The sequence below is a fragment of the Penicillium canescens genome (genome assembly GCF_028828765.1).
Source record: "Penicillium canescens strain IBT 15451 chromosome Unknown utg000010l_segment0_segment0, whole genome shotgun sequence".
NCBI classification, from domain to species: domain Eukaryota; kingdom Fungi; phylum Ascomycota; class Eurotiomycetes; order Eurotiales; family Aspergillaceae; genus Penicillium; species Penicillium canescens.
This window is the reverse complement of record NW_026703972.1, coordinates 4,091,001-4,101,300: the sequence shown is the minus strand read 5'-3', so window position 1 is coordinate 4,101,300 and position 10,300 is coordinate 4,091,001. Positions and strand designations below refer to the sequence as shown.

Below are 10,300 nucleotides of genomic sequence, written 5' to 3'. Positions count from 1 at the left end.
CCCTCTGCCTGATGATCATTAAGGCTTCAACGACCTTGCTAAGCTCATCCCCTATTTATTCTGCACTTTCTATAGTATAACACTCTCAAGTACTCAATTGGCTATGCCCGTACTAGTCCGTACTGTAACGACCACGTTCCGACACCCATAAATAGCGAGAAATAGGGGTAATGGAAATACAGAGTCATTGATATCTCCAATTGGCCGGATACAGTACGGATCGCGACACTTATTTACAGACTCTACTAAATTTGATTTTTATGGGTGGCAATTAAATTTAGGTGTATCTACCGATAACGTGCCTCACCCGTTCCTGGACCACCCATGTGGCTCTAAGCCTTTAACAGCTGCTTGGTCAGCGGTTTCTTCGGAGATTGCAGTGGGCAATCCCGTTGGAAGGATTCATTAAGTGATTCGACGTTGGATTAATTTCGGTACTGAAGACCGCAACATATTGTGTGGACTGTTGGGCCGAGTAGTTCTGCACACTTCATTTTCTTTCCCTGCAGGTTTCAACAGGGAACCATGCACTAGATTAGGTGCTTAGCGTGGTTAACTAAGCGTCGCGAGAGTCGGACCAGCATGGCGACTGCGAATATCTATGAGAGTCGTCAAGGAGAGTATCGAGCAGGCACCATCTCCATGACTGTTCTGGGTGTGGTTTTTGTCATTCTGCGGTTTTTGGCTCGTTGGAAGAAAGGCCTGCGGATTGGTGCTGATGACTATGTGATACTGCTTTCGTTGGTAAGTGCCATCCTCGTCTCTCTTTTGGAAAAGCCTTGCCTGACTGGAGGGCCTTCCGCGATTGATTTCAGTACTTCCTGTTCGCGACTTGTGGAATCAATCTGGCGAGTGAGACAGCCCCTTTCGCAGGTATAGCCGTGCATTGTAAGTGACTGACACATCGCAGTGATTCACTTTGGCATGGGCCGACACGCCGATGTATTGCCAGAAGGAAACATCGTGATAATTGCCAAGGTACGATCAAAGCGAAAACCAGACACCAATTCAGACCCGCAGATTGACATTTACCAGCTTCTGATGTCTTTCGAATGCGTATACTGCATGACAGTGGGAATCATTAAGATCTCCATCTTGCTCATGTATGCTCGTATCTTCCCTACAAGAGGCTTTCGCATCGCCGCAATCATCCTGGGCAGCATCGTCATCGGATGGGTTGTCGCAATCATCTGCGTGAGCGTATTTCAGTGTACCCCGCTCGCAAAGGCCTGGAACCCTACCCTGTCGGGTACTTGCATCAACCTCAAGGGCTCGTTCATCGGAAACGCAGTGCCGAATATCCTAACCGACATCGCTATCTTGGCTCTGCCAGTGCACGTTGTCTGGGGGCTTCATGCGACTGTAACGCATCGGCTATCGGTAATTGCGGTATTTCTGCTGGGCAGTTTGTTTGTCTCCCCTCCCCTCCCTCGAAAATAGACAAGTTTCAAAGCTTGAGTAGCAGACTGTACTAACAAGCATCTCACTTCCACAGCGTCGTCTTCACCAGCGCCTACCGCTTCTCCACACTCTTCGAATTCCAACCCATCGACACCCCCTGGACCCTCGCCAAGGCTTGCACCTGGTGTCTCATTGAGTGCTCCAGCGGCATCATCTCGGCCTGCATGCCCACCCTGCGTCCCTTGTTCGTCATGCTTTCCTCGAAATTCGCGAGCTCGATCAGCACAAGCACACGAACGACTGGCGTACGTGGTTCCGGCCTGAAGAGTTATGACGTGAGTAATTCGGCCTTGCGTCCACCGGGCGAAGTCATGGGCAAACAGATTGTGCAGTTGGAGGTCAGCCAGCCGGACGATGCGTCGGGGGATGAGGTGCCGCTGAATACGATTAGAGTGCAACGCGACATGAGGTGGCAGGAGTCGAGCTATGATTCTGGGAATGGTTGATCAGCTTAGGGTTTTAAGAGCGATGTATGGCATAAGGCTTTATTAGGGGGTAGAAAATTAAGTATAGGCTGTACGGGAGAGTCCAGGAGGTCCTACAACCCAATAGCTTTAGTAGTGCTGTTGCAGACATCAAACCCACCTTCACAGTAAGTTGCTCGAACAGTGATATGCCAGATACCGTCCGGACGAGATGGGTTTGCGGAAACATCATCGATGCTCAAAGGACAGTGAGCTCGGGAGGTAGAGAAGTCGGTGGTTTGCTGGCAAGACCTGCTTGCGCCGCCAATTGCGATATGTTAGACGACGGTCTCAATGGACGAAGGATATTGGATAGCTTGACTGACCTCCAGCTGCTGTGACATTCAAGGTGTATGGGCTTTGCACGTAGTGCTCGGGCTTGGATAGAAAAACACAGGCTTAGGAATCAAATCACCAAGCTTCTGTCTAGCAGGGAAAAGACAAACAATCCTGATAGCATGCAGCTCCGTGTATGTCCGAGTGGTTCCCGCTCGCTCGAATATGTCGATAAGCGGAGCAAGCGGAGAGGAAAAGAATCAGGGGGCTCTATCAGACGTGGTTCTTGGGTCATGGGTCCTCTCTTTCGTTTGGCCGTCCTCGGTTTCGTCCATCGATTCGAAGCTGGCATGGCTATTGTTAGTTGATTCGGCTAGAGATGACGGGACTTTCACCTCACATTCTCTTTGCAAGCAGACTCGACGAACAACCTCGCCGTGTACGAAAATACGGCTTTAGCAAGACGAAACATCGGCTCCTCCCGGTGCCTTCAGATTTTCAGGCTCGAAAGACGCCAGACGCCATCTGAGGACAACGATGGTCACCCACTGGACGCCAGGGATTCAAGCCGCAAGTAGGCTACCCCATGTGGGTGTTCAAATGCCGAGAAACAGACACTACTATGCGCTCCATTGGGTCTTGCATTAGGTAGACATACCAACACATGATCTGATGAACCAAATCGATTGGGCCAAGTTCGAGGTAGCGACGCGCCGATACCACCGGTAGTCATGTGGAAGAAACAGAGCACGCGATGGTGTTGGTGCAGGGGAGTTTGAGCAGACAAGACATTTGCTCGCTTCGCATTCGAGTGTGAGAATATGAGGGTGTCTTCCTGTGGTGAGACCCGAGTCAGCAAGTGTTGATCCAGTTGGACGAGGTGTCGTGCTTTACGTTGTTCATGAAGAATCCCCCGAGTGTACGGTTGAGACAGATGGTCAATCAGGATCGTCATCATACCAGCTTACCAACTAGATCAGTGCCAATTATGTTCTGCCATGCAGTCACCAATATGCCATGTTGACATGATGTTGAATCCAAGTTCGTCGCACTCTCTGGCTGTCGCTTGGAGAAGCCGCGACGGATGAACCGACAAGTTCACAGGACGGCAAAGGTGCATGACGAACTCGCGTGTGACAAGAAATTGTACAGTCGTATTGGGAAACTGGCGCGTCGGCCCCTTGGTCTTGTCTGACTCGGCCGGAATAGGTAACTCGACACAAGACTTTCGCGGTTGGCGATGGGCTGCTCCTACAACGGCAAAGAGATGTCAGCAGTGTTTGTGTTTGAGGCACAGACTTGGCACAAATCATCGGACACGGCGCATCAAGAGCCGCGATATCCACTCACCTTACCATAGAGAACAAGGTTCTCGAGCTTATGCGTCCTGTTGTTAGCCCGCGCCTTTGATTTGCAGTATTTCACATAGGACATGCTGCATGGTTTGATGTGGCAGGGCCAGGAATGGTGTGTAAGCCATGACCTTGCCCGGAGCACTGACGGCGCCGCTGGTTCGGACTCACATTAGGGCGCTGTCAACGGTTTCCTGTCCATCATTAGCTTGTCGATCGGCGAGACAATGCAGGACTCACATGTTCTGAAAGGAGACACGGGAAAGGGCTCCGTGGCTGGTGTATATTGGATGGAATGCATGGATCTTTGTTTCGCACCGTCTTTGAAGTCAGTCTAGTCTCGGATAGGGTCGCGCGGAGACAGACTTACCTCGACCGCTCTTCTGCATTGATATATTCAGGAGCGGACAGTGGTCGGCTGCTATGGTGGACAGATGTTCGCATAGGTACTTTGACTAGCTAACCCAAATATGCTTCTTTGATCGGCTGGCATGAGTGACATAGTGGACCTGGTGGTCGTCGCGTCTCACAAGCACTTTCTAGGTTGTCGGTCCACGATGTAACTATAGATGTCAATACAGTGAAATTCCAGTAGGTCAAAGGGAAGAACTTATCAGGAATCGAAGACCTGCTCGACTCTGCATAGCCAAGTGATGGTAATGGAGAACAAATTGCTGGGGGAAGAGGACGTATTTATATGCTTCTCGGCTCCTGTAGCACGCGGGCTCTACTAGAGAGCAAACATTGAACACGATGTCTATCCTAAGTGAGGCCTGTTGCAACCCATGCCTTCATTCTACCGCAACTATTAGCAGCGAAATTCGTGGTGCGATCTTAGATGCTCATCGGGAAAACATGCTAAAGGCATGTTGAAAATGAGTAAAAGTGAGTCAGTCGGTTAAGAAACGTTGGGTCACTGTTGAATCACGGTCTTAATATTGAGGCAACGGAAGCTGTTCATTCTTTGATCTTACCAAGAGCGCTCACATTTTCATCTAAGGAACATGGAAATCTTCTGGCCTTGCTTGAGTGTTTGATTGTCTGAGCTGTGTGTGGTTCTGCCCGTCTAGGCTGCGGAAAGCGTCAGGCCGTGGTCGCGCGGGCACGGGTACTCAACCCATCCATCACCCGTTGAAGCTTGGCCGTCCTTGTACGGACGGGAAGGGTCAACTTTTGGACTTGTGATCATGGTTGAGATAGATACCTTTTCTTTTCGATTTTCTTTTTCAATACTCTGGGTTTTACTCTACTTACTTTTTGGAATTTCTGAGCTCTCAAACGAATGTGGAAAACGCGTTGTGATTGAATATATATCTCCCGGACCGTTCATCACCAGAAGCCACTAATATGAGGCACATTCACCAACCATCAACACCACGAGATTCACACCAGCCCATCATTGAACGGTCTCAAACAGAGCCCCGAAAAATTTTTGGGTTCCAGGCAAAGTCAGACTGTGTCAATTGACTTTCATGGTGAAAGTGAGAATGAGTAACCACCTACGTCTGCTAGTCTATAAAATCCTCCAAGGATTGATGGACATGCTACTGCCCAGACGCTCGACTATTCCCTACGATCAAGATGGTTGCCTCTAACAGCACGCCAGACCAGGAAGCAGAAGGAGAACAACAGTCTAGTGCATTGCCAATCGTCTGTGAAAAAGATAATTCGCAGGAAACTTCCGATGATGCAGCAGTGGTAAGTGGAAAGGATCAGCTTCGAATGCTCTTACTGACCATTACAGCCCTCTACAACGGAACAGGAAGCAGAAACAAGACATGCCTTGGCGACTGAGCCCTTTCAACCTATTTTGAAGGCGCTAGCAGATCTCGAACGCGACGATCCCAAGTCCGCCTTTCCAGCAGGTCGAATTGTCGGACTGTATCGACGCCTATGGGAGTCGTGCGTGACCAAACACATCGATGGCCAGAACCTAGACCAAAGCAATCAAATCTTGAAGGAAGCTAGCACACACCTGACTCAAGAAAGGGACGGACTTCAGCTGCGCCACGACAAGCAGCTGTCTCGGCTGCGCTTCTTTGAGCAGGCACTGGAATCATCTCGGGTTCGACTGACTCGCGTACTCGATGACTGGGATCACCCTTCCAGAATCAATCTACCAGGGTTTCTTGGACAACGCAAGAGAAGAGTGAAGCATTGCATGTTCATATTTGTCTTATGTCTTTTACAACGTGGAAAATAACCAACAATTTCACAATGAAGAGGATTAGCGCATGCCAGCTTATGTCTTTTTAGTTTTCACATTAAGAAGGCATATGATAGCCTTTGCGGAGTGTGTCAGCGGATAGTCCGGCCTGTTCTAGGTTCTATTAATTCAATATATTATAGACAAAAATACGGATCCAGTGACAATGTGGGCAGTATAGCTAGCGGAGGAAGCGTCGAATGAATCGGCCGTCTCGCATTGCATCGAAAGAGCTACTTGGGGTAGACGTCGCCAGCCCTAACAGACCACCCAACCTTCCCCTTGGAGACCGCTTCAACAATCTTTGTGGAGTATTGACGTCTTCCATTCTGCTTCGAATGGCCCTCGGGATGCAATCGTTCCTTGCTAGATCCAGCGATCTCTTCAGGCTGAAGTAATTCAGTCCGGGATTGACCACAAGTGCATCAACAATCGGGAAATGTCCACCCTTGACTGCCAACATCAATGGATCCTCAGAATATCGATTTCTGACGCTTACATCAATTCGATCATGGCGTAGCAGCGCCTGGACCATCTCCAAGTCACCGCCACGGGCAGCCATGCAGAGAGCAGTGTCGTGAGTTGCGATCGTGCTTTCATTGATGTTCAGACGTGCGTCTTGTTGCACTAAAAGTCGTACCACATCGAGATGGCCATGTGCAACCGCTCGACAAATAGGCGGATCTATTAAATCCATTCCATTAATCTAAAATGCCCGCCATACTCAGTAGACAAGCAACCGTGTCCACACTTCCGTGCGATGCAGCAGCAGACATTGGAGAGTGGCCTGCAACACAGTGATTGAGATCTATTTCTGGCACCGCAAGCAGCTGCCGTAAAACTGCAGTGTCCATTCTGGCTGCCGCGTGATGAAGCGATGTAGAAGGCCCCTCGCGCCTCCCGTAGCCTCCGATGAAGTTAACATCGATGCCGATCTCGGCCAGTAGCCTTTCGGTTATCTCATCGTATGACAAGTACGTTGACAGCCATAGAGGCGTATTGCCTTCTTTGTCTTTGCAGTCCACATTGGCACGAGGGTAACTCAGGAGCATATTGACCACTTCGAGGCGTCTGCTATGGACGGCGAGATGGAGGGGCGTATCACCATTTGGGTCGTGGGCGTCCAAGTTCAGACCCTTTTGTCCAAGAAGCCGTTTGACAGCATCTACCGACCCATAGGATACCGCATGGTGAAGAGGTAGCTCAGCCTCCTGTGATGATTGGGTACCAAGAAACACTCGGCCATCGGATCGTTTGAAAAAATCATTTCCATCACGGGCCTATTGAAGCGACGTGCCCGGTCCCATGGCGAGTGGCCCGAATCATCCTGTAGATCAGGGTCACTGCCTCTAGAAAGTAGCAGATGCATGAGCCCTATTCGGCCTGCGAAGACTGCTAGGTGGAGCGCCGTTCGGCCGTGTTTGTGCTTGATGTCCACCTGGACGTTGGGTTGATTTAAGACACTTTTGACGGCGGAAAAGGTTCCGTAGTGGATAGCATACCACAGGGCGCTCTCCCGCGCTTGATTTTGAATGTTGATGTCTAGGTCTCCACAACTGAGCAAGAGGTCCCGCACAGCAGCGGAAGAGTATTTGAGCGCCCTCATTAAAGGAGTTTTGCCTCGGTAAAATGCATTGACGTTGGCGTTGTGCTGGAGCAAAGCCTCCGCAAGACCAATGTTGTAGTATTTGACGGCCAAGTGCAAAAGATTGCTGTTCTGAAATTTGATATTGTATTTCCAGATGCTGGGCTGCAGTCTAAAATCAAGGTCTTTGCATGATTTTGCGAGGGCAAATAATGCACTACCGTCCAAATACGACACAATCCAAAGCAAAAGCTCGTTGGGCAGGTCTCTGATGTTTGGCTGTAATGTATTAGCTCATCGGTAAACTCCGTAAGAACGAATTGAACAGACCATGATGGGACAGCGGGTTGAGCTAACGAAATGTAGATGCGGGTGAGGTGAGAGTTGTGAAAGTAGGATATGGGAGGCCTTTATATACTCACCTCAGCCAAATTCCACGGTCAGCTATGAGTGTAGTCTGTCAGTCCGCTGAGAGGTGCGTAGCAATCACAAAGGGTTAACAACAATGCTCAGGCGGAGTTGTAGAATCTCTGGAGTCTAGCTCCTGGGAACGCCAAAACTGTTCCTGGTAGTGTGTCGATGGCCTGGGAACCGAATCTATCTCTACGTATCCACATCTTGCACCTAGCACCATAAGAACAAATCACAACCTATCACGCACTTCGAAATGCATAGGCAGCCCAGAATCTAACGCAGCATTTGCCGACTTCGCTGCCTACCGCAGTAGCCAATCTGTTCGCCAATGTATGGTCCCCGCGATGGATAGTCAAATGTGCAGCTGATTGCAGCAGTGGTCTGGAATGATATCCCTTCATGCAGGCCACTGATCGGCTGTATACGGCGCATACTGCGTGTGAATGCATTCTTCGACGTACCGACTGTTTCGAGGAAGTGTTCCATGCCAGCCACGCAGCCATGTAGGTAAGGAGCCCACGGCGATGGCATATAAAGCTGGCGAGGGAACGCCGCAGTGATTGCGCAACACCACCACAATCCGAAGCATTTTCTGCCTTTGACGACAACCTAAATAACTACCATGCTGCCTTGGAATCCGTTTCTTGTTTGTGAGATAGAGGTCAGCCCCAATGGCGGTCCTGGCTCCTGTTGCGGCATGACGAAAAAAGGCGAGCCATGCAAGAACTCGATCAAAGTTGAAGACAACAAGACCGGCCATCAAAAGTTGACCACTCTCGCTAGAGAGCCGTTTGACTTGTCAACGTTGCAGTCGAAGCTCTGTGATGTGGCCAGAGACTTCCTCTGCGCGAGATGGCACCGACAACGGCAGGCCGACCAAGTTGGCCAGCAGTGGTATGAAGCCGCCGCCCGCAACCAGCCGCGAGTACCACATGGCTCCAGAATGGCCTCTCCATCAGTCATTGTACATCGGGGCCAGCGTCAGACATCGTCAGCCTCCAGGCGACGCCCTGCATCAGACAACACCCGGTCATCACCACCACCGGTGCCCCTGTCAACCAACCACGAGCCAGTGCAGCCATTCAATCCATTTGTGACTTCTGCAACGCTGCGGACGAACAATGTTCCATGGCGCGTTTCGCCGACCCGACCAGCCATCCTCTCATCGGCAACTAATATCCGGGCTGGTTCCCAAGAATTGACGCTCCAGAGTCTCACCTCGAGTGAAGAGGTCGACAGCGTCCACGTCGACAGCATCTACTGTGTGTTCTGCCAGACCGAGGATGAAGACCATGCGGACGAGAGCGTGATCTTGCACTGCGGTCAGTGCACATCGCTCTGTCATCTGTCGTGCGCCGAAGAATGGTTGGAAAAGCGAGATACAGGGTTTGGCACGTCATGCTGTGTGTGGTAAGTGTGAACGACCTTTTTCTGAGACGACCAAGACACTGATGACCGCAGCCGAAACGAAGGAGCCCTAGATGCCATCATTCGCCCCTTACGAATCCCCTCGTCGGATGCCGAGACATATTCCGTCCACACGGCAAGCGATCCATCTCCCACTGGTGGGCCCCGTCGGTCAGCCAGACTAGCAGGAACTCATCTACTGCGACAACCTTCCACCGCGGCACCGCTTCGCCGATCGGCACGACTCAATCCCACTCAGCGTAGGTGATCACAGGTTACAGCCGAGTTTGACGGAAAATGCGAAAAGCGAGTGAATCACACGCGAGTACACGTGACCAGACACTCGGCATCGTGATCAGCAACAGAGGTTACAGCCGTTATAGCCGTGATATACAATTTTGAAGCAAATTAGCAAGAAATGAAATACCGATGGTTAAACTCCGAAGTACAACGCGACCGTTTCATCTCGTAAGTGCTGGACACCAATACACCATAGCCAGTAGCTATTGACTGCTTCGGTGATTCCGAAAATGTCTGAGCTCGAAACTGTAGTGGTAGATAAAAGTTCTGTTTTCATGATACCTAACGGCGGTGACCAAAGAAACAGAGAAGGATTCATTATCGGAACGTGGTCGTTACAGTACGGACTAGTACGGGCATAGCCAATTGAGTACTTGAGAGTGTGTTTTTTATATACTATAGAAAGTGCAGAATAAATAGGGGATGAGCTTAGTAAGGTCGTTGAGAGCCTTAACGATCATCAGGCAGAGGGGGTGCTGAATATTCCTCGGGCGCACTAGTAACATTTCGACCCTCTTTTGTTGACATTCATCTCAGTGGAGCCGTGTCGCGTGAAGGCGGGGATTGTTGGCAGAAAAGCCATAGGCAAGAGACTGACAAACTCTCGTGCTTGTTAACTTGACTCTGGGAACCAATATGTTGGCCCTGGGAACCTCAAAAGCATTTCTAGGAGCTATTTATCCCCTAGGAACCTCAATTTAGCTCCTGGGGCTATTCTTAGTTTCTAGGAAAATGAGATCTAGCCCTGGGATCTACACTTTACGTTCCTGACTGAATACGAAACTGGCTCTGGGAATACATTGACCAGATCTGGGAGCTGTGGAGCCCCCGGGAG

General features: G+C 50.2%; 1 protein-coding gene across 1 annotated transcript; it reads left to right on the top strand.

Moving 5' to 3' along the window:
• Nucleotides 1-582: 582 nt before the first annotated feature.
• N7446_012643 (uncharacterized protein) lies at nucleotides 583-1,869 on the top strand (the record flags this gene model as incomplete). Its single annotated transcript, XM_058521385.1, has 5 exons — nucleotides 583-744; nucleotides 816-852; nucleotides 911-1,409; nucleotides 1,496-1,799; nucleotides 1,855-1,869. 5 exons carry the CDS (start codon nucleotides 583-585, stop codon nucleotides 1,867-1,869), a joined length of 1,017 nt encoding a protein of 338 aa, XP_058366751.1.
• Nucleotides 1,870-10,300: the final 8,431 nt, after the last annotated feature.